The 21326-nt window shown below is 41.4% G+C and overlaps 2 protein-coding genes across 3 annotated transcripts in view; one reads left to right on the forward strand and one right to left on the reverse strand.

Annotated features, from left to right (window-relative positions):
- The window catches only part of acsl6 (acyl-CoA synthetase long chain family member 6), a 30428-nt gene extending 21539 nt beyond the window's left edge, over positions 1-8889 (reverse strand). The window contains exon 1 of one of the 2 annotated variants that reach the window (XM_058627734.1): positions 8403-8889. In XM_058627734.1, the coding sequence (XP_058483717.1) occupies positions 8403-8448 (46 nt within the window). In that variant the 5' untranslated portion in view covers positions 8449-8889. Of the gene's footprint in view, positions 1-7295; positions 7640-8402 lie in introns of those variants that run through there. The other variant, XM_058627735.1, reaches the window with a different exon arrangement.
- A 7385-nt stretch (positions 8890-16274) lies between these two features.
- irf1b (interferon regulatory factor 1b) lies at positions 16275-19815 on the forward strand. Its single transcript, XM_058627584.1, is given in 11 exon segments — positions 16275-16321; positions 17040-17134; positions 17379-17478; positions 17589-17756; positions 17847-17887; positions 17978-18104; positions 18361-18474; positions 18589-18611; positions 18783-18900; positions 19116-19207; positions 19209-19815. Coding segments are annotated over 10 exon segments (978 nt in total). The 5' UTR covers positions 16275-16321; positions 17040-17047; the 3' UTR covers positions 19317-19815.
- Positions 19816-21326: the final 1511 nt, after the last annotated feature.

Consider the following 21326-nt stretch of genomic DNA (forward strand, 5'->3'; position numbering starts at 1 on the left):
TTGATTATTTTTGATTTAACCCTTAGTGCTCACGTGGCATTGATCTCGTCTTCTTATGTGCTGTTGAGTCAAAGTTATGATTCATTAATATATATCGCATTGTTGATATAAAGTGATATAGTAGTGATATAAATTAGCAATAATCCGTTTCTCTTTTGTTTTTTGGAGAATAAAAATCGAGCCAAGCGAACCATTTTAAGTACTTTTATCAGACTGCCGAGGTTGTGCTGATATAAGACACTCACGCTACACTGCACATTCTTATAACGTCTGTATAAACTCTACGTTTTAACATAAGAGTTAATTAGAATAAATATCCTTATATCCATATCTTTTTGTTTCATATTCCAGTAGAGTTGTTGTAACTGAACAGTTTTCTGATGACTTCAGAGGACGTTGCATTAACGTTACATTAATTTCCTGGAGACTTTAACTCTAACGTTAACCATAACTAGTCATTTACGCCATAATGTGACTGTGTAAACAGATCAACCACTGATCAGATCACACATGCAGACACCACCACAGCTTCTATAATGTTCTATAATTTTTCATTATTAAAACCCTGGTTTGTCTTTCAAGTCCAGCGGCTAATTCAAAAAAGAGTCATTTTAAAATAAGACTTCACAGGTGTTGAATCCTCCAGTGGGTTATTAGTGATTTGAAAGAGAGAAAAGGGAGAAACTTTGCTTGACCACTTCTAAATATAGACCGACGACGCTGTAACCTACTGACACCGCTGCAGATCCGGGTGTGTGTGTGTGTGAGAGAGAGGGGGAGAGAGAGAGAGAGAGAGAGTGCAGCTGGTTACATACAAATAAAAGAGAATATATGGAGGAGGGGAAAAGGGAGTGCCTGAGGCGGCCGCAGTGGTAGTAACAACATTTCCACTACGACTGCCACAGGGCTAAATATAGATATTACTTGTATTAAATCATGTTTTGTTTGCTTTGCATGATCATTTTGGATTAAACAGGATTCTGTTTAATATTCAACTCTATGGAGTGTCATACTTTATTTGGTCATATAATTTAAAATTCTTCTAATATGGGGCTAAATCATTAACATTATCTTATTGTTATTTTTTTATTATAGTGCCAAGTGATGTACAGTGTTTCCGGTTCCTTTAGGGCGCACATGTCTTTACTATCGTGACAATGCACACAGACACGCCCCCTTGCAATGCAAAAGATAATGTATGCAAATGCTGCATTTTCATGGATGCAAAACCCATTTTATTTTGCAAACATTCAAATGTTATCTCGCCCAGGTGAGAAAAGTCTACTGATTCACACACAGACACCAGCGAGAGTCTCCTGTTTGTGAAAGAATTGGCTCATGCGTGGTAGTCGTAGACATGTTTGTACAGCACACATCTCTCCTCCTGAACAGTCCTGAAATAGCCGCGACAGCAGCATGCGGCGGTTTCGCAGTGTGCAAAGACACCTAATTGGCCTCCAGGAGAGATGCAAAAAAATCCAACTGCCTGCCATTGTTTGTCACTACTTTTGTTGTGCGTTACCCCTTTTTCTTTAATTTCATTATTCAAAACATAAAACATAAAGGATTGATTGAGTGGAAGTGAATGCTTTGTTGATCACGTTTCACTTTAAAAAACGAATAATGGCAGAACAGAATCTTTAGACTAAATAGGATTTTCTTCTGTCAGATTCATCATGAATTGAAGTCTGCTGATGAATAGTAGAAGGATTGGCCCTTTATTTGTCCTGCAGTGGGGGGAAATTTACATTGTCACAGCAGCAAAGACAAATAAAGATACAGATAATAAATAATAAACGTGCACTAGAAAGAAAGATATTAAAACCCTTAGAACACAGAGCATTTCGGCTGCTGTATCCACTATTTGAATATGTAAAAACTCATTTACGGAGGATATAATGATGTACAATATGTCTTATACTCCACCTTTTTTTCTCAATCTCATGAAATGATTACTTTTTTTCAACTATATAAACACAATTTACATTAAATTTGGACTGAATTTGTGGAATTTGGCTAATTTTAACTTGTTTCAAGGTATTTTTTTTTTCTTGCTGCACTGGCAGATCATTTTGCTTGAAGCAAGCAATTTTCCCATAATAGTGGAGGTATTTTCTTATTTTTTTTAGAGGCATTTTAATCGATGCAGCGACGTTAGGACAGAAAAATGTGCCAACATCGGGTGTCGGTTGCAAACGAAAGGCTGATGCCGAGAGATCCAAGACCAGAGTGAACGTCTGTGCTGTTGTCTGAAAGGACTGCAGAGAGACGCCATGGTGGCTCTGTTTCTACTGGACCAGTAGCTTTGTGATCTGTTGAGAGTATTTGTTTTTTTTTTGGCATCAAAGTATCCGAAAAAGTTAGCGTCCCCAAAACGTACCAAAGGTTACTGATGCTGCGCCTGCGTCAGTGCTCGCGAATCCGACCTTTTTTCCAGGATCTCCAACTCTGCCTTTAAATGGGGTATGTATAAAATAATAGTGGCAATATAATATAAAGCATGCTGATAATAATTCACGACGATAAAGTGTCGTTGTTTCCTTCCACTTGTGCACTGCATCTTTTCCTATGTAAGTCCTATACTGCCCTATAGTAACCTAAGTAACCCACCCCCCGGAGACACATGCAAACACAAGTGCACTGGTTCAGGTCTTAAAGTCCATCCCTGCAGTCGTCTACAAAGACTTGTTGCTTCAGCTGCGACAGAAGAAACAGCAGGGGCGACTTCATCACCAGCACCGGTGACCTTGATCAACAAGTGAACTCAAGGAACTCAAGAGTCTTCACATGTGAAATTTGTGACGAGGACATCGCGCCATAAAAAAAACGTCATTCCAACCTTCCTGCAGCATAATGGGCATGGGGGGGGGGGGGGTTAAGTGTCTTAAATGAAGTAAAACACTGTCGCCCTTAACGTGTCCTTCAACTCACAAATGAACGTTTCTCACTTGTCACTAAGTCTCATACTTAGGCCAAATAATGACAATCATGTAGTAGAAGGCAAACGGCTCAATGGGAACGACACAGCGCGAGGACCCGGGAGAAAATGATGAATGAATGAAAAATGCCACACGCACATATTTTAAAGCTGTATCATCTAATAAAGAATATCCATTCTGCATCTACATGAACAAGCAAGTCAGCTTTTTTACAGCTTTGAATATCATGTTAGGTAACATTTTAAAAGTGGAAGTGCTTTGGTAAGACGCAGGTATTTGACAGATTATAGACACACGCAGTAATATTTCCACCAAAAAACGCAAACTCAGCACAGAAAGATAGAACCCAGCACCTTCTTGCTGTGAGGCAACACTGCTAACCACTACGCCATCGTCAGAGGTGAAAAGAGTACTGAAATATTCTTCTCAAGTAAAAGTACCACTATTTTTGATAGAATTTTACGTAAGTACAAGTCAAGTACTGGTCTAAAAATGTACTCAGAGTAAAAGTTCCTTAGTTACTTTAAAGGGGGGGGGGGGGGGCAAATACCACATGAATTGTTCTTAATTAAAGGCAAATCTTTACAAATTAAAGTGCTGACAAAATCAAATATGTAAACACAATGTATCAGTGAAAATAGGTCAAAGGTCACAAATGCTTGATCTTTCTCACTCACTCACCTTAATTAATGCCAATTCACCTGTCCTCATCATTCACCTGTCTGTCTTCATCATTCACATTCACCTGTCCTCATCATTCACCTGTCTGTCCTCATCATTCACATTCACCTGTCTGTCTTCATCATTCACATTCAGCTGTCCTCATCATTCACCTGTCTGTCTTCATCATTCACATTCACCTGTCCTCATCATTCATCTGTCTGTCCTCATCATTCACATTAACCTGTCCTCATCATTCACCTGTCTGTCTTCATCATTCACATTCAGCTGTCCTCATCATTCATCTGTCTGTCCTCATCATTCACATTCACCTGTCCTCATCATTCACATTCACCTGTCCTCATCATTTACCTGTCTGTCTTCATCATTCACATTCACCTTTCCTCATCATTCATCTGTCTGTCCTCATCATTCACATTCACCTGTCCTCATCATTAACATTCACCTGTCCTGATCATTATTCACCTGTCCTCATCATCCACCCGTCCTCATCATCCACCTGTCCACATAATTCATTCACCTGTCCTCATCATTCACCTATCTGTCCTCATCATTCACTCACCTGTCCTCATCATTCACATTCACTTGTCCTCATCATTCACATCCACCTGTCCTCATCATTCACCTGTCCACATAATTCATTCACCTGTCCTCATCATTCAGTGCTAAAGTTTCTAAAGTTTTTTTTTTTTATTTAATTTTTTTTACTCAGTAATGTATGTGATTTAAAACGCAGTGAAGTAAAAGTACTTTCCAACAAAACATAGTTAAGTAAAAGTAAAATAAGTACAAACTCAATGAGTCAATTCCAGTAACGCGAGTAAATGTAATTCATTACTTTCCACCTCTGGCCACCGCGCCCGCAATGAAGAAATCCCGAGGTAACAAATTTCAACGACATGAGAAAAGTCTCCTTCACACAAGGACGATCACTTTACGCCTCTTTCCACTGCATGCACACATGAATGGAAGCAATGCTGTACGACTTCCTGTGACCTGAGAGGCTTAAAGTGGAGGAAGTGCAGCCCTTAAGCCCCGCCCCATCAGCCCATCCGTGGGCTGTCACTAATGATTAGAGTCCAGGGGAGATTACAGCCTATTAGCAACAGAGGCAGATGACCAGTGGTAGCCTCACTACTGCTCTCTATTTAAAGACATCCTGCTCGACTTTCTTTAATTCTCTACTCGCCTTTTCTTATTGGTTTTTTTACACCTTTACTTTACTCACATCTGTGTTTCTCTCATTTTAATATTTACTTCAGCATTAACTTCAACATTAACAGCATTTCTTTTTAAATAGGCATAGAACACAGCACAATGATGTTGATTTGAAAATGATTAATTGCACACATCACCTTCTCCAACACTCAACATCTACACATCAGACTCCAAAACCTCCAGAGTCCAAACCGTTTTACTTCCTCTTCCTCTTACTGACGGATACACTACAAAAAAACTGAGCTTCAAGAAAGTAAAGTAAGCCGCGTTCCCCGAACAATTGTTCTCAGTTTTTGCCCAAAAAAGAAAAACAATCTTGCAAGTTTTGCACGAGAAAAATGATCTAAATTTTGAAGAAACTTTGTCTTAATCAAAGCTTTAATTACCAGTTTCAAACTAAAACAATGGTTTGCCTGAAATTTTTAAGTTTTTCAAATTTCAGTCATTTTTGTTCTAAGTATTCCAGCCAAGCAAAAATGTGGGGGGGAAAAAGATTTTAATCAATTTAAGAACATTTAGCTTATTTCAAATAGGAGCTGTTTTTACAGCGTAATTGTTCAAAAACAAACATTATCATTCAAACTGAGACACACAACAAGCTACTGCCACTATCAACCACAGAATAAATAAATAAACAAGCACTGCAGGTAAATTGAGGGTGCATAAAATCAAAAATGCAACACCGAAGAGTAATTAAAGAGAGACATAAAGCGCATCAGATATGTGTAATTGCACCAGGGAGAAGAGAAGAGAAGAGAAGAGAAGAGAAGAGAAGAGAAGAGAAGAGAAGAGAAGAGAAGAGAAGAGAAGAGAGGAGGGGAGGGGAGGGGAGGGGTTCAAGCAGCTGTGGAATAGGTAGCACTTACAAAAGGCGTGGGAGGCAGCAAGGTGTGTGTCTGTTTGTCTGTGTGTGTCTGTGTGTGTCTGTGTGTGTAGGGGCCTCGGGTGGATATCACATTACCCTGTGCAAAACAGCGATTATCTTCACCATCACCGCTACCATCAGATTAAGCTGAGCCGAGCAAGACGAGGGCACCCGAGAAGGCGTTCGGGGGAAGCTTGCACACTCGTTTGGTCCCGGCTGGCCACCGTATCACACCACCCCTCGCTCAGCTCGACAGACGCTCACCACACCCTCCTCCCCTCCCCCCCTCCCTTTACCACTCTCGCTTACACACACACACACTCTCTCTCTCTCTCTCTCTCCATGCTCATCTTCCACTCCCTCACTCAATGACACAGACACGAGACGCGTGACGTTGTAACGACACATTTTTGGACAGGAAATAAAAGACTGTTTTTGATATTTTCACATTTACATGACACGGATCCCAGGGTTTGATTTGACCAGCACAGAGGTCACAGAGACGACAGGTTCAACAACAGCAGCAGCAGCAGCAGCACCTTTTTTAACTGCTTCGTTTTTAAAGGGCATGAATAAGAAAAGACAAATCCTAGTGAAAGACAACATTTGTAGCTTTTAAAAGGACAGAGAAAAGCTTGGAATGTTATTCCACAACAATTTTATCAGAAAGATTGTGTCAAAACATAATGGGAATGAACGTTACTTAGTGAACTCTACTTGGATGTGTGTGAGAGGCTGACAGACCAGGTTCCAGCACTTTAGGCTGTGCCATTATTGCTCCAGCATCCCCACAATATGGAACAGAATGTACTGAATGCTGATGCAGCAGAGAGCCACTCTCAGAGAGAAAGAAAGCTGGCATGCGGATGATGATGTGAGAGCAGCAGAGCCCGGCTGATATCATTGATTACACAGAGAGTGTGTACGTACAGTACAGTCACAAGTTAGGAGAATGACAAATAATGAATCATCTGGTCTGCACCATAACTGCCTATTAAAAGACTGTATTATTGGTTTGTGGTTTAATTAAAGGCGCCGGGTGAAGTGACCACAATCTCCACAAAGTGGCCATTTCTGGGGGTTTTCATGTCTGATTTTCCTACACCTAACAAATGTGTTTTAAACAATTTGTGACTGGCTGACGGCAAGTGGCTCAAGCACGTAGTTAAATATGCAACACCTGCAACGGGAAATTTTAATATTAATGAACCAACCAAACCCCCCCGCAGCTGCTCGTGGCTGTTTGTCACTAAGAAACCATGCAGCGCGGCAGCTGCTGTAAAAACCTACACTTAACAGCCACATTATTAGGTACACATGAGAGCAGAAGTGGTTATTTGAGTTATTGTTGCGTTCCTTTGATCATGATTCAGACGGATCAGTCTCTGACTAAGGTGCTTTAAAGATATTTGCTTCCAGAGAAGTGTCACTCGCTGAAAACTCTCACTCACTGACACCACAAACTTGAATTAAATCCACATTCTGATGCTTGGTTTGATCTCCAGCATGAGATTTGGTTGATTAGATACTGGTTGTACCTAATAAAAAAGGCCGGTAAATGGACACAAATAATGGAACCATGGCCTACTCACAGTTTCAGCCTCCTGCTTCGTCATCTTCCATCTACCATGATTCAGGGGGGGGGGAATAAATGGGCAATTCAGTTTATTTCCTGAATCCTGCGCAGCCTTGGGTGAGGATCGATGGCCAGAAAATGGCTCAGTAAAGCGGGGGTGGGGGGTTGGTGGTGGTGAGCATGCTGTTCTGTGCTCTCCACTTTGCCGGTACAGGCCGCAGGATTTCAGCACCCGCTCTCTCCTGGACAGCTCCGTCCAATCAGGCGCAGCGCAGAGAAGCGCGTCATCCTCTCCCTCATCCGCTCCCTCATCCTCCCCTCCTCCATCACTGAGACATGGCGGAGGACATCAGCGCCGACATAGACGCCGAGCCTCACAGCCGGCTTTGTGGCACAACTCACGAGCAACACTCGGAATGAACGCGTCGACGACGGATAACGACGCAGCGTCTTTGCGTTATGCGGAAACACATGTTGGGTAAAATGATGAAGATGCGCAAATGGGGGGGGGAGGGGGTTTGAAATGACGTGTGTCCGGTTGCTACGCACAATGTCACACGACCTTAGCACAAGGCCGGTATCAAATGCACACCTTTATGCAACTGTAGGGCTTAAAATGACACAACCTTGTCCCTTAAAAATGGTTGAAATGTTGAATACATTGAACCACAATAAGATGATTTGGACGCACATGGAATCCAGCTTCTTCTTCACAACCTCATCAGAGAAGAGAGAGCATCCATGGATGTTATGTTATGCCACAAAAACCTTAAAAGAGGAGCAGCACAAACTCACGCCTCGTGTCTGAAGATACAATAAAGTGGAAAGGATGCTATATTTTACCCACGCAATGATGTGTTAGTGTCGCTTCAAGGCCGAGTTCCTCTTAGATACACGTGTCTGAGGTTAAAAGATGACACCAGCATCATGCACCAGCAGGTGCATCCCCCCCCCCAAAATGAAACCCTCTCTGAAATACAGCACAAATATCATCTTTGATAAAAGGGGAGGAAACGCCGGTAAAGGCTCGCCCTCAATGCGCCTCAGTCCCCGTGACACAGGTGCGCCGCCTGTCTAGAATTTCGACCAAAAAAATGAATAAAAAACCATGAAGGGGACTCACCTAAAATTATCCAGAGCGACCCAGAGACCAGAACGAATGCGAGCATGTCTTTTTCATTGAGTCAGCGGTCCCGGCGCAGGAGAGGCTCACAACTGCAGCATCGACTGCACCAAGTCGCCGGCAATCTGCGAGATTAAGAGGGAGGGAGGGAGGGAGGGAGAGAGCGAGGGAGGGGGGGGCGACACTGTATCCGAGACGCACCACAGATGGAGGAGAGAGCTGAGCGTGTGGTGGGGGAGAGACAGCGTCCAGCCGGGTTTCAAATGTGCAGCCTTCGCCTGAAAAAACACGCACCCCGTGGAGACAGGTCTCACTGAAGCATCCTTCCTCCTCGTGCAGCGCTTTTTCCACCTTCACCTATTTGGCTGCTGCGCCATGTATGACACGCGCCACCCGCTGAAATTAAAGGGTCGTGTGTGTGTGTGTGTGTGTGGGCATTCTATTCAAGGTTACAGAGGACGATGATGATGGAGCGTCTAACGTGGACGCTGCACTTTACACAAACACTGTCCTCCTTTGAAATTGTTTATTACTCATCATCACACATTGACTTCAAAGGCTCACAGAAGCAGCCTCCACGTTCCAGCTTTGACACACAGTAACTTTGCATCACATGTCACGTGACACCCGGAAGACACTCCCAGTGAACTAAAGTAACCTTGAGATGGTCTGATAAAGTGACGGAGGTGATGGGAGGCGCTGCTGCTGCTGCTGCTGCTGCCAGCGTGGACAGGAGGACGAATAAAAGATGGAAATGCAGGTGTTTTTTTTTGTTGTCACTGCAGCAGTGGAATCTGTGAAGAGTTCACTGCTGTTTTAATAAGAAATGAATGCATTTACTGTAATCTGAGAAATGCAACACAACACTGCACCGATCTGTGAATGAATCCAAGGAATATTTTATTGAATAACTGAATATTAAAGCCACTTTGTGTCATTTCCGGTTTTGAGTGCACTAAAAAGGCGTTTGTTTGCATATTTAAAAGTATTTCTGTTACTATTATTTTAAAATGTGATGTTTCCAGAAATGGCCGGCGTATTTATTTCAGTATTTCCGTGCTACTGACTGACCTCAAATGGCTAATTTAATCTGTCAGTTACAGCTGTGTCACCTCTTACACTTCCTCTGTGTGTGTGTGTGTGTACTGCAAAGTATAAATGTTTTTCAGTTAATTAAAAACTGAAGCTAAGTATGCAAGACATTATACAGTAAAACAACATTTAAAGCAGGAATCGTCAATTGCAAACTCATTTGGGCCACATTTTGAAACCAAGAAAGGACAAATTTAAAAAGTGCATTAAAAATATATTAACTATTATTAACTATTAATATATAACTATTAACTAAATCATTTTGGTCATACCTGTCCTTCGTACACCTCAAAGTGTGTAAAAAAAAAGAGTGCACAGCATTAGAGCTGAAACAATTACACGATTATTAATCGATGTGAAGCTTTTTCCATAATTAAAACAACATTTCTGATTGTTTTAGCTCTTTAAATGTGAATATTTTCATTTCTTTGCTCCAGATAAACAAAGAAATCATTAAAAACTGCATCATTTTGGTTTGTGGACAAAAACAAGACGTTTGAGAACATCATTATTGCCAGGTTTGACAAAAACCGATCAAAGTTTTTTAACGTTTTCTGACATTTTATGGACCAAACGATGAACAAACATCTCACAGTGACTTTAACAGAATACAAAAGAACTATCGATGCTATCAAACCTCATCAGACGACTGTAGGAATGTTTGAAAGAATCTCTGAGGGACAGAGAAAAGTGTCTTCTGGTGGAACCACAGCCTGGGCCACTGTGAAGTCGGTCATGGGCCACGTGTGGTCTTTGTCACCAGAGAGGAAAGAGTTTGAGAAGCACCTGCACATAGTTTCCATTTTTTTGGCCTGTTTTTGGACAATGAGACAAAAACTCAAACATATGGTTTTTTAAAAATATGTTTCATACTGTTCAAATTCAAAAATTAACACAAAATCTGGTGTTTGTGTACATCTACAGTGTTTTCCTTCATTTAAAATTGTTAAAACAGTTCTTTAACGTGCAGTAAATTGTAACAAACTGCCAGATATTGAAACATTGAGACATTTTCTGACCCTTATAAAGTTAAAATAAGCTAAAAAAAAAAAAAAAAAAAAGGCGGGCATTTTGAGGCTTAGGTGTTAAAGTGTTAAAAAAGTATCGCCACATATTTTGGGATCTTTTGATAAATAGCAGGTTAACTTTCCATATTGTTCATAATAAAGTTGATGTTTAGGATCTGTCTGGGCTCATCATCGATTTGTTATTTGGTCAAAACATTTTGAAATATGTTGATTGGTAACCAAAACTCTTCAGTTTTAATGATTTCTTTGTAATATGGAGCAAAATAAAACAGACCATATACACATGCATTATAGTTATTTAAAACATCTGATTATCAAAACAGCTGACGATTCATTTAGGAATCATTTAACTGATTCATCATCGCAGCCCTAACTGACACTCAGGGCTGACAGTTAGTTACTGAGTTATTTTTAGAAAGAAAAACTGGGTTATTTGCAAACCTTGATGCTTTACTCGTGGCTATACCTTACTTAGCCACTGCCTGTGCCTGTGACTACAGTGGGTCTACCAGTGTACAAACATGTATATTTTTGAGTCATACCCCACCTTTTGCTCATGTGTAGTGGGTAATGGGTGTCCAAAATGTGACAGAAGACACATTTGGATGACTGGAAACCAAGTGAAACACATAAGGACGGCACAAAAACCCCAAAACAAGTGGGTCAACTAAAGGCAAAGACAGGAAGTAAGACAATTCACAAGAGACGTGACGTGAGATACTGTCAGTAACATCAGAATAAAACTGGAAATAATGAAACTTCAGAGAGTCCAGAGAATCCCTTCTGAGTCTTTTATCAATCAAACATAAAATGAAACCAAGAACACGAAAAAGAGAGATATTTTAACGTGTTGAATCGTGCCAGAATAAAATCACCTAAGAGGATGAAATAGTGCTGATAGATCGTTCAACCCAGTATTATATAAGTCTGTGACAAGGCCTGTAGAAGATAAGAAAATAAGACAAAGCATTGTGTGTTTAGATCTGTCCGTCCGTCTCTCTGCACCGATTCTTTATTATTCCATAATCTTTAAGAGCTTTTACAGCCCTGAAGAGAAGATACAGACAGCATGACGACACTCTGACCCAGTCATCCTCTACCAGGACGGGTAACTGTCACATCCACACAGACTCACAGGAATATGTTTAAAACAAACAAAAAGAAATTCTCCTCCCCTCACCTCATCATACCCCCCTCCCCAGCCCACTTTAGGTACTGCACCGTGATTGCCGGCTCACCCTGACTTGATCCTGTGAAAGCAGATGGACGAGTGAGAGATTGGATACTGGAGCAGATTGGCTCATGTCAAAGCCTCAAGTTACTGCCTTATCCGTGCAGGTGGCCTAAATAATCATAATTACCACTGTGATGGTGCGGGATCTTTGCACTGTGGGTCTGAGAACTCCTCGGATGCAGTTTAGTAAAGATCTTTTAGAACGGATACTATTGTTGAAGATAGGACGGCAGCATCTCCCTGCAACCTCCAAGGATAAGCAGACAAATGCATCTATTTTTCTATTTCGTGTAAGAATTAAGTGACATCTAAATGGTGAGAGAGCAGATTTTAATAAATGGATGACTTATCCAGCCAAAACTCCCCCTTTCCTCCCACCAAATCATGTCTGGAGACGACACTTCCTCTCCATTTTCTGAAGTGGCCTTCAAAATGTGACACACACAGACACACACAGACACACTTCCGGGTGCTTTGTCTCTTTCAAGTCGCTCTAAAAGCCTAACAGCACAATAGGGCGGCTTCTGTAAAACAGAGAGCTGGCTTTAAGTAAAACAAACGTTCAAAATCAACATATACCTCGCTGACTGCACATAACTGAGAGGGAATAACAAAATATCCTCAAAAAAACTAACCAGTTAAGCCAACTTCTTCAGCCTTGATGCTGCTTGCAAATTGTGCATCAACCTAAAGTATCCCCCGCACAACACAACAACAAAAAATATGACAATTAACATAGGGAATGTCCTAATATACAGTATCTTCTTTCTGGACAGATGTTGTCAGTCACCAACGAACCTTGATTGGATAGAAACGGTACAGGTACGTTTACACAAGTGTGAATATTACTGGGAAAAACTGGAGATATTACTATTATCTGTGCTGCTCTATAAAACCTGTGAATCTCAAAATGTGACAACTTGACCCCTCTGTTTGTTGCTTATGTTTTATGTTTTGCTATTTTTTGTCTTTTCATGTTAAGTAAAACAATAAAAATAAAGTACATATATATACATAAAAACTTATTTGCAGTGGCGTGCACAGACATTTGGAAGGACAGGGGTTAAAATTAAAAGGGCACCTACTGTGCACAGGTGGGATAGTACGTTTAAGGCAAAATATGACCTGGTGCCAAAGGCTGCCCCGGCCTGGATATTTTGGCTTTAGAGGCAGCCAGCTTTACCGCTCTCGAGGGCCGTTTAGCACGCCACTGCTCATTTGACAAGTTAGATATTTGCTTACATGTAAGTCACTACAGCTTTAAAGGCACTTGGATCAACTTATTTTGTTACTTCACCGCACAGAGTGGCTCTGTGAGTCTGTCTGTTTGTGTTTGTGCACTTGACCAGCATTATGGAGTATCTGGAAACACAGTGGAACTCCATGACGGCCTGTACTGTTGTCAGAGACAACTTCTCTCTATGAAGCAGAATTTCTTAAAGATCCCAGGGACTTGAACCCTGAACCCTCAGATTAAAAGTCTGATGCTCCACCGGCTACCCAGGCTTCGAAGGGCGCTTTCCGTGGACACAAAATTCAACCTGGTGGACAAATTCTAGGAAAAATGGTGACAGAAGACATGAATTTCGACATCCATCTAGGAGTTTTAGACTGGAGCAACCATCACTCAACAGAGGAGGTGGACAAGCAAACACATAACAACAACAACAACAGTGAAGTCCAACAGCCACACAACAGTAGAGTCTGCCTCTCAGGTGACCCACAGAGGCTTGTTGTGTGGCTGGAAACAAACGCGACGCGTACCCACAGAAAAGGTCAGAATCTTGACTAAAAGCTCATAAAAACAAAAACATGATCACCAAACACAATTAAAACACCAACCAATCAACGCAGCAGGTGCAGAAAACACCATGCAACAGTGTAAACGTTGATAAATCAGCCACAAGTACACAACTGTAACATTTTCACCACTTTACAACCAATATTTTACTGATGGAATCTCACAATCCAAGTTCATAAAAAGATAATTTACACAGAACAGAATTGGAGTTGCAAAGGTATTAGGGGCATTTTGGAGCAGGGGTGAAGAGGTGAGAGTGTAAAATGGATACAACCATTTATTACTGATTACTTCTCCGCATCCAAATATCTGTGTCTCTTATGCCACATTTGACGGATCTTGAGTTTCTAGGGAAACCAATGCTCATCATTACACCACTGTGAACACTTCCCTCCTACACAGTCGCACCTGGTTTGCCTCAGCCACTGTGAATTCCTCACTTGTCTCCTCTCTCTCTCTCTCCCTCTCTCTCTCTCTCGCGCGCTGCTGTGCGTGACCGTGCCAGACACACACAGCCTCAACTCAAAGCGCGCAAACAAACAAAAAACAAAGCACCAACACGTTGGGAAAGCGCAACGATGTTCCCCTACAAATCCAGCTTTCCGTCTTAAGTCAGCGGAAAATCCCGCAGGCTGAGTGACGGCGAAAACTCCGCACTGAAACTCCCTGCCACTCCAGGGGTAGTCTTTGCACGCGCCCGCCGGCGTGAGCGCGCAAAGACACTACACGGGAAGCCCCTTATAAGGATAGCGACAGCGACAGCTAAACCACAGATGTGGGATTTCCCATATTCCCACGAGGAGGAGAGCGAGCCACGTGTTTTACCATGCATTACATAACAGGAGGCTGCAGCATGAAGGAATACATGACAGAACACAGAAAATCGTGCCATGTTTCACTCTGCGCGCACATTTTCTGTTTATTTGTGTGCATTCAGTGTGTCCTCTCTTGGGCGTTGGAGGTCAGTTGAGTCAGGGACTGGCATTGTGTTACAACTTGAACCCACCTGTCACACACTGAGCCCACATGGCTGTAGTCCAGGCTGTCCCGCTCCACGCAGACGAACCACTGCTGCTGCTGCTGCTGCTGCTGCTCCACACTCCTCTCTCTCTCTCACACACACACACACAACTGAGTGACCTACATGTGCGATCCTGCAACACATCGCCCCCTACCGGCGGTTGAAATTACTACACCATTTCTTGTAAATGCCCGACTTCAGAGATGAGTTGCATTTTATACTAAAGGGCTGGTCCCTGCGTGTTTATCATGCCGCGCGCTGTGGGATCAACTTTGCCAGATAACGCGTGACTTGGCTGCTGCTCTCTCCTGTATGAGAATGTTGTTTTGCACCACTACTACTAATAGCACATATGTATATATATATATATATATATATATATATATATATATATATATATATATATATATATATACATGTATGTATGTATATGAATGTGTGTTTTTTTTAATTAAACCAGGATTGTTGAAGTACAACAAACTCACTCATGCAAAGTATTTATTAACTTTATTTATAAAGCACTTTAAAAAACAACAACAGCTGAACCTGTGAAAGTTCTGTACACCAGCGATTAATAAAACAAATCAAATATTAAAAAAAAAAGTGTGACCTAATAGATCTAAGAACATACAATAAAAACAATCAAATGCTGTATAAAGAAGTATAAATACAACACAAATACACAAGCCCGGTGCGGATCTGTGTGGAGTTGTTGCATGTTCTTCATGTGCACACGTGGGTTCTCCGGCTTCCACCCACAGCCCAAATCCAAAAACATGCAGGGATTAAATTAAACAGAGTTTAGGTGCGAATGTAAGAGTTTGTCTGTGTGTGTTGACCCCTGTGATGGACCGGTGACCTTTACAGGGTGTACCCCCGGCCTTTCACCCTATCCATGTCAGCTGAGAATGAATGAATGAATGAATGAATGAATAATTACACTGTTATGATGATTATGATAACAATAATTCTAATAAGGGTCTGTTTGGGGGGGCTCCTCGCTGTGCTGGACTCTTGGAACCATGCTGACCTGTGGAGCCCCTGCTCTGCTGCCATGCTTTGCTGTTCCATCCCATTCCAATCTTAACATAACATGTGCATTGTAAGGCAAATATTTCGCAACAGTGTGCAACAATGTCTCCTGTGCATTGATACACATGTGAAGAGCGAGAGTGACAGTCACTGACGAGTCTACGTGCAGATAAGCGCCGCCTTATTCACTTATTATTATTGTCAACTTCCTCCTTGCGCTCAGCGGCATGATTTCTCGGAAATGCATGAGCTGCCGAACGGAGGACTAGAGGGCGCGTGCACACGGCTCAGTGCACGCGCACGCAGAGTCACGTTAACTGGATCTTTGTTTTTCATTTCTATTTCACCCTTCTTTTAAAAACACACACACACACACACATTGGGTGCTTTTAGTGGTGCAGGCTTCAAAATATGTGATAGTATAAAGAATGCATTTCGGTACACGAGGGAAATATTGATTCTGAGTGGAGATGAGAGTGAATTATTTTTTTTTTTCACAGTGCGCGCGCCTGAGCCAGTCCCGGGGAAAACCCGCCGCAGCAACAGTGGTATAAAAGTGAGGGCATCACTGTGAGTGCACATCAGAGTCTGATAAGTCTTTGGTGGACGGATAAGAGACAAAGAGAAGATTCTCTGGGAGAAACTTGTATCATTCGGACTAATTTTGTCTTTCTTTTGCATTTCCTCGCACGGATAACAGAAGCAAAGCCTGTAAGTGGTTTGATATTAAATGTTATGCCTTTATTTACGCGGCGTCCTTCAACACAGGTTGTTTTTTTGTTGCGGGTCCAACATTTTCCGGATAAATATTTTGAAGTTTGAAGACATTTGTTGCCTCAATGCAAATAACTCGTGCGTAATGCTTTTACGCACGAGTGCACGGGCAGCGTTAAACTTGTGAGTAAATGCGCGTGAGTAGATAAAAGCATGTATAAATAGTTACATTACATTACATGTCATTTAGCAGACGCTTTTATCCAAAGCGACTTACAATTGAGTACAATCAGCCAGGCGTGGAGTCGAACTTGTTAGTTGTTAGTTACTTGTTAGTTAGTGACCTTAAGAGCATTTGTGTTTACGGTGCGAACGCAGCAGTGCAGGTGTGAAGGAGCGCGCGCGCGCCTTCTAACGTGGGAATGAACTTCCACGACGATTTATTTCAAACAGTAAATGTAGATTTGAAACTTTTTTTTCTTTTTTAATGCACAACCTCAAAATAATTTAACCAGGATTTTTTTTTTGAAGCCTCTTGCATTGACTCCTCCGCACACGCCCCCTGCTCCTCCCCCCCGCCCGTCCTGCTGGTGAACTTTTCTCACCCTCCCTCGCAGCCAGAGCAGCCAGCAGCAGCAGCACATTGTGTGCATCCGCTGTTATGATACCACTCTCTAAAAGCATTTCCTCTCTTCTGTTTGTTTGATTTATTTAGACGCAAACATGCCTGTGTCAAGGATGAGGATGAGGCCGTGGCTGGAGAAGATGATCGAGTCCAACGCCGTCTCGGGTCTGTCTTGGGTGGACGAGGTGAGAGAGGGGGAGAGAGAGGCTCCTTTTTTTTGGAATGAGTCGTGCAGACAGAGAGAAGTGGCAGTTTTAATGTGTTATTACACAGGGGCAGCTGTCTTATAGTGCATCACTGTTACACATTACAATCAGAATTGAGAACTACTTTTAGCTCTAAAATCTTGGTGTGTGTGTGTGTGTGTGTGTAGTGCACATATAAATCCTGCATCAAACCTCATCCAAACACACTGTGGCTCTTTTCCAGGATAAGACCATGTTCTCAATCCCCTGGAAGCATGCAGCACGACACGGCTGGGAGATGGACAAGGACGCGTGTCTCTTCAAACTGTGGGCCATTCACACAGGTGAGCAAGCGTCAACACACACACACACACACACACACACACACACACACAGAGAAATGTGCTCTTTGTTTTGGATGAAAAAGTTGTGAAACTGAATGTTTACTTTGTAGGGAAATACGCCGAGGGCCAGACCTGTGACCCAAAGACATGGAAAGCCAACTTCCGCTGTGCCCTGAACTCGCTGCCCGACATCGAGGAGGAGAAAAAGAAGAGCGTCAACAAAGGCCACCAGGCCATGCGTATCTTCAGGATGCTGCCGGCCACGCCGAAATCCAGCGGTGAGACACATGACCTCCAATGACCTCAATCTCTTTCCTCGTTCTCGATTTAAAATGTCAAAAATTTAAAATATTTTTTTTTGTGCACAGATAAACGGCGCAAACTAAAGGAAATGAAGTTACACAAGAAGGTAAATACTGTAAATATTACTGCTGTGAAGTCATCATTTGTTTTTGTTTTTTTACAATCTCACGGAATTTAATCATCTCTGTCCCCGCAGACTTCTGCGATCAAGATGGAGGAAGACACAGACTACAGTGACACGCAGTCACCGTCGGGCGATTCGCTCTCAGAGGAGACCACACAGGAAAACACAGTCGACAGCACTGTACACACAGAGCAGGAAGGTGAGGGAGAGACCCAGAGAACGAACTTAGCAGCACCTCGTGTGCCATTGAGCCACAAAGGAAGTTGTTTCTCTTCATTTTCTGAAGTAGCCTTCAAAATGTGGCGCACACACACTCACACACACACACACAGACACACTTCCGGATGCTTTGTCTCTTTCAAGTCGCTCTAAAAGCCTAACAGCACAATATGGCGGCTTCTGTAAAACAGAGGTGAGTCTTGAAAACTCACCCCAGTCCTCTTGATTCCTTGCAGAATTACAGTTTTTTCCTTCGTCTGAAGTCCCCACGGAGATCGTCGATGACGGGCCCGGGAGCTTCTCGAACAGCTTTTATAACAGATTCCAAGTTTCACCAGATCACATTACTGGTAAGACAGTTATTTGTATTTTAAATGCAAAGGCATAGCCCAAATGAAATGAGGACAATTCACTCACGTGCCCTCTCCTCTTTCTCTCCATCCTTCTTCCATGTGATCCTCCAGACGACGTCGATGACGTGATTCAGGTAAGCGTGTGTCTCTGCTCGTCTCCACTGCATGCACACTTCATTGACAGGAATACCCATGTTTGTTTTATGTTCTGCTTGCTTGGTTTGTGCAGTCGTAGTAGTCATCCAAATACACATATCAACAATCAGCAATCTGTAGCTGTACTCAGTCCAGTGTTGCCCTTTCAGATTTGCCAGCAACTGGAGAAAGACCTACACTGGGGCTCAAGCAGTAATGAAGGCATGGGATTCCTGCACAATGAACCGGACACAAGTCCGGGGAGCCAGTGGAGTGACGCTTCCTCAGGTAGACATCACCAAATGTCTGGTTTCTCATGATGTCCATGTGGCATGTAAATGATGACAGTTTATCTGTTTGTTTGCACACTGGTTTGTCACTGTTATAGTTATACTGCACTGTGACAGTGCATTAATTCACGTGCATTGACAGGGGGCCAAAAACATGCAAATTATTAGCATCAAGTCGGCTTTCTTTAACGTTTTCCTTTGTTTGTTTTGCAGTCGACGAACTGGATGAATTCCCACAGTACACAACCCTGTGCTCAAACTTCATAAACCCCACAGACGACATCTGGTCATGCTTTCAGGATCAGAGAACCCCCATGTTCTGAGCGTCCCCGGGACGGAACAGGACAATGCTTAGAGACTTTTGAGACATTAGGAAGCTCCTTCCTGACCGCCGTGCTCCATTCCAGTCTGTAACAGGCGGTGTCAACGGAACATAAGCTCAACAACCAGAACAAAAAAAAACTAAAGTCACTGCAAACACTGTGTGTTTGACACTTGGAGCCCCGTTTGTAGAGCTTTTCCCTCATCTCACTCGACCGTCATGTGAAGTTCTGAAGAGAAGACGCGAAGTGCACCGCTGTTGTTCTTTATTTCTGGTTTTTGTGACTCATCGCTGTGGCAGAATATGTACTTATCATATGCAGCTATTAATACATTTGTGAATGTGTCAATACATGTAAAATCTGAAGTAATAATTCATTTTTTATCCGTTAGTGAGGGCATAGGATATTAGTTTATTGGGGCGATAAGGCATTTTGACAAACTGCGTAAGTAATCAAACAAGCATCTCATCTTCTGGTAAAAGAAAAAAATCTCCTCATAACCCTGTATTTGGTTTTCATAAGGCAATTGTTAAAGGAATTGTGTAAATAGTTGTTTTTATAAAATAAATTTATTTAAAAAAAAACAAAAGTGAATAAATGTGACTTTTTATTAACCCACGGGGTCTTTCAAGGGCTTTATGACAATTTAACCAGTTAACATTAGCTGGGTTTCCCCCGTAATTCCTACAGACTTTAAGGAAGTAAGACTTTATTGCACAACATACACTACTAAGCAATTTATGACTTCTTTTGAATCAGCCTCGGATCTTCGGGGAAAATACTGTAGATTCCACAAGTGTTTGTTCTGCATTTGCCAAACTGAACTGAACTCATTTCAGTCGTTAAATAAGCACAATTGTTTTGTTATTCTTGTTAAAGTTGCCATTTGAAAATGATAAACCTAAGATTTCAACAATAACACAATCATCTTTATTTACATGATTTGTCATGATTTATAACGCCAATAAATCCCTTTAGAGGAATACTTGTAAACGTATATTTAATAGCTTAAACCTTTCTATTTAAAAGAAGAAATACTTTATTTGATTTCTCAGGTCTAACTTGTGCGCGTAATAATCTGCCACACTTGATGTGGTCAAACCGGTTTGATAGGTTGATGCAGGAGCAGATTACCTTTTCAGTTGGTGATTAAAAATGACCACAATAGGCACCGGATTCATTCATTCATTCTCCTAACAAACACGGACAATACTGACTTTAAACTATAAATGGAAAAATGGAAGAAAAAAAATGAATTGGCACAAAACTACTTTACAGTCGTAACAAAGGAGCTTTATTTTTTATAACATGACATAGAACAGGTTAAGTCTTCGTTATATCTTTTATGTATTTTTTTTATTTATTCATTTATTTATTTGTATTGAACTCCATGCAAATCAAATGCTCAAAATAACAATATCAAGACAGCACTGCATTCAAATACATAAAGATAGAATTCTGCAGAGGGTTAAAAACATTAAATGTTAATCTTCCGACAACGTAGACGTAATGATTAAAGAAAGAAATGTGCATTTTATTCCATTACAAAAACAACAGAAAGAAAGGTTTGATTATATCATTCTAAACAATTAAGCACACATTATTATTATTACTACAAAACATGACATTATTAGACAATCTGAGGTCTAGTATTTAGAGCAATAGTCTATATACACTTTCCTATAATCAAGGTTGAAAGTAGAAGGTTAAATTGTCTTTGCAATAACTGTTTCATCTGTTACACAACTATATAACCGTCTTTAGTCAATCAACTCCAGCTCCTCGATAAAGATTATATAACTCATTATAGAACATCGACAATGATAACACACATTATTTTATATCCTTATCCGTTTGCCCAATAAAGACATGAAATATTATATTATTTCTAAAGCATTAAGGTTGCGTTTTCCAGTATTATATATATAGATATATATCTATATATATATATATATATATATATATATATATATATTTATATATATATTTATATATATACTACAGCATGATCGCTCATGATCAAAGTGCAGGTAGAATGTGGTGATAAATACTGTAATAAATCAGAGTCCATGCGTGTAATGTACAAAAAAAAACAAACACA

This window comes from Solea solea, chromosome 4, assembly GCF_958295425.1.
Source record: "Solea solea chromosome 4, fSolSol10.1, whole genome shotgun sequence".
Taxonomy (NCBI): domain Eukaryota; kingdom Metazoa; phylum Chordata; class Actinopteri; order Pleuronectiformes; family Soleidae; genus Solea; species Solea solea.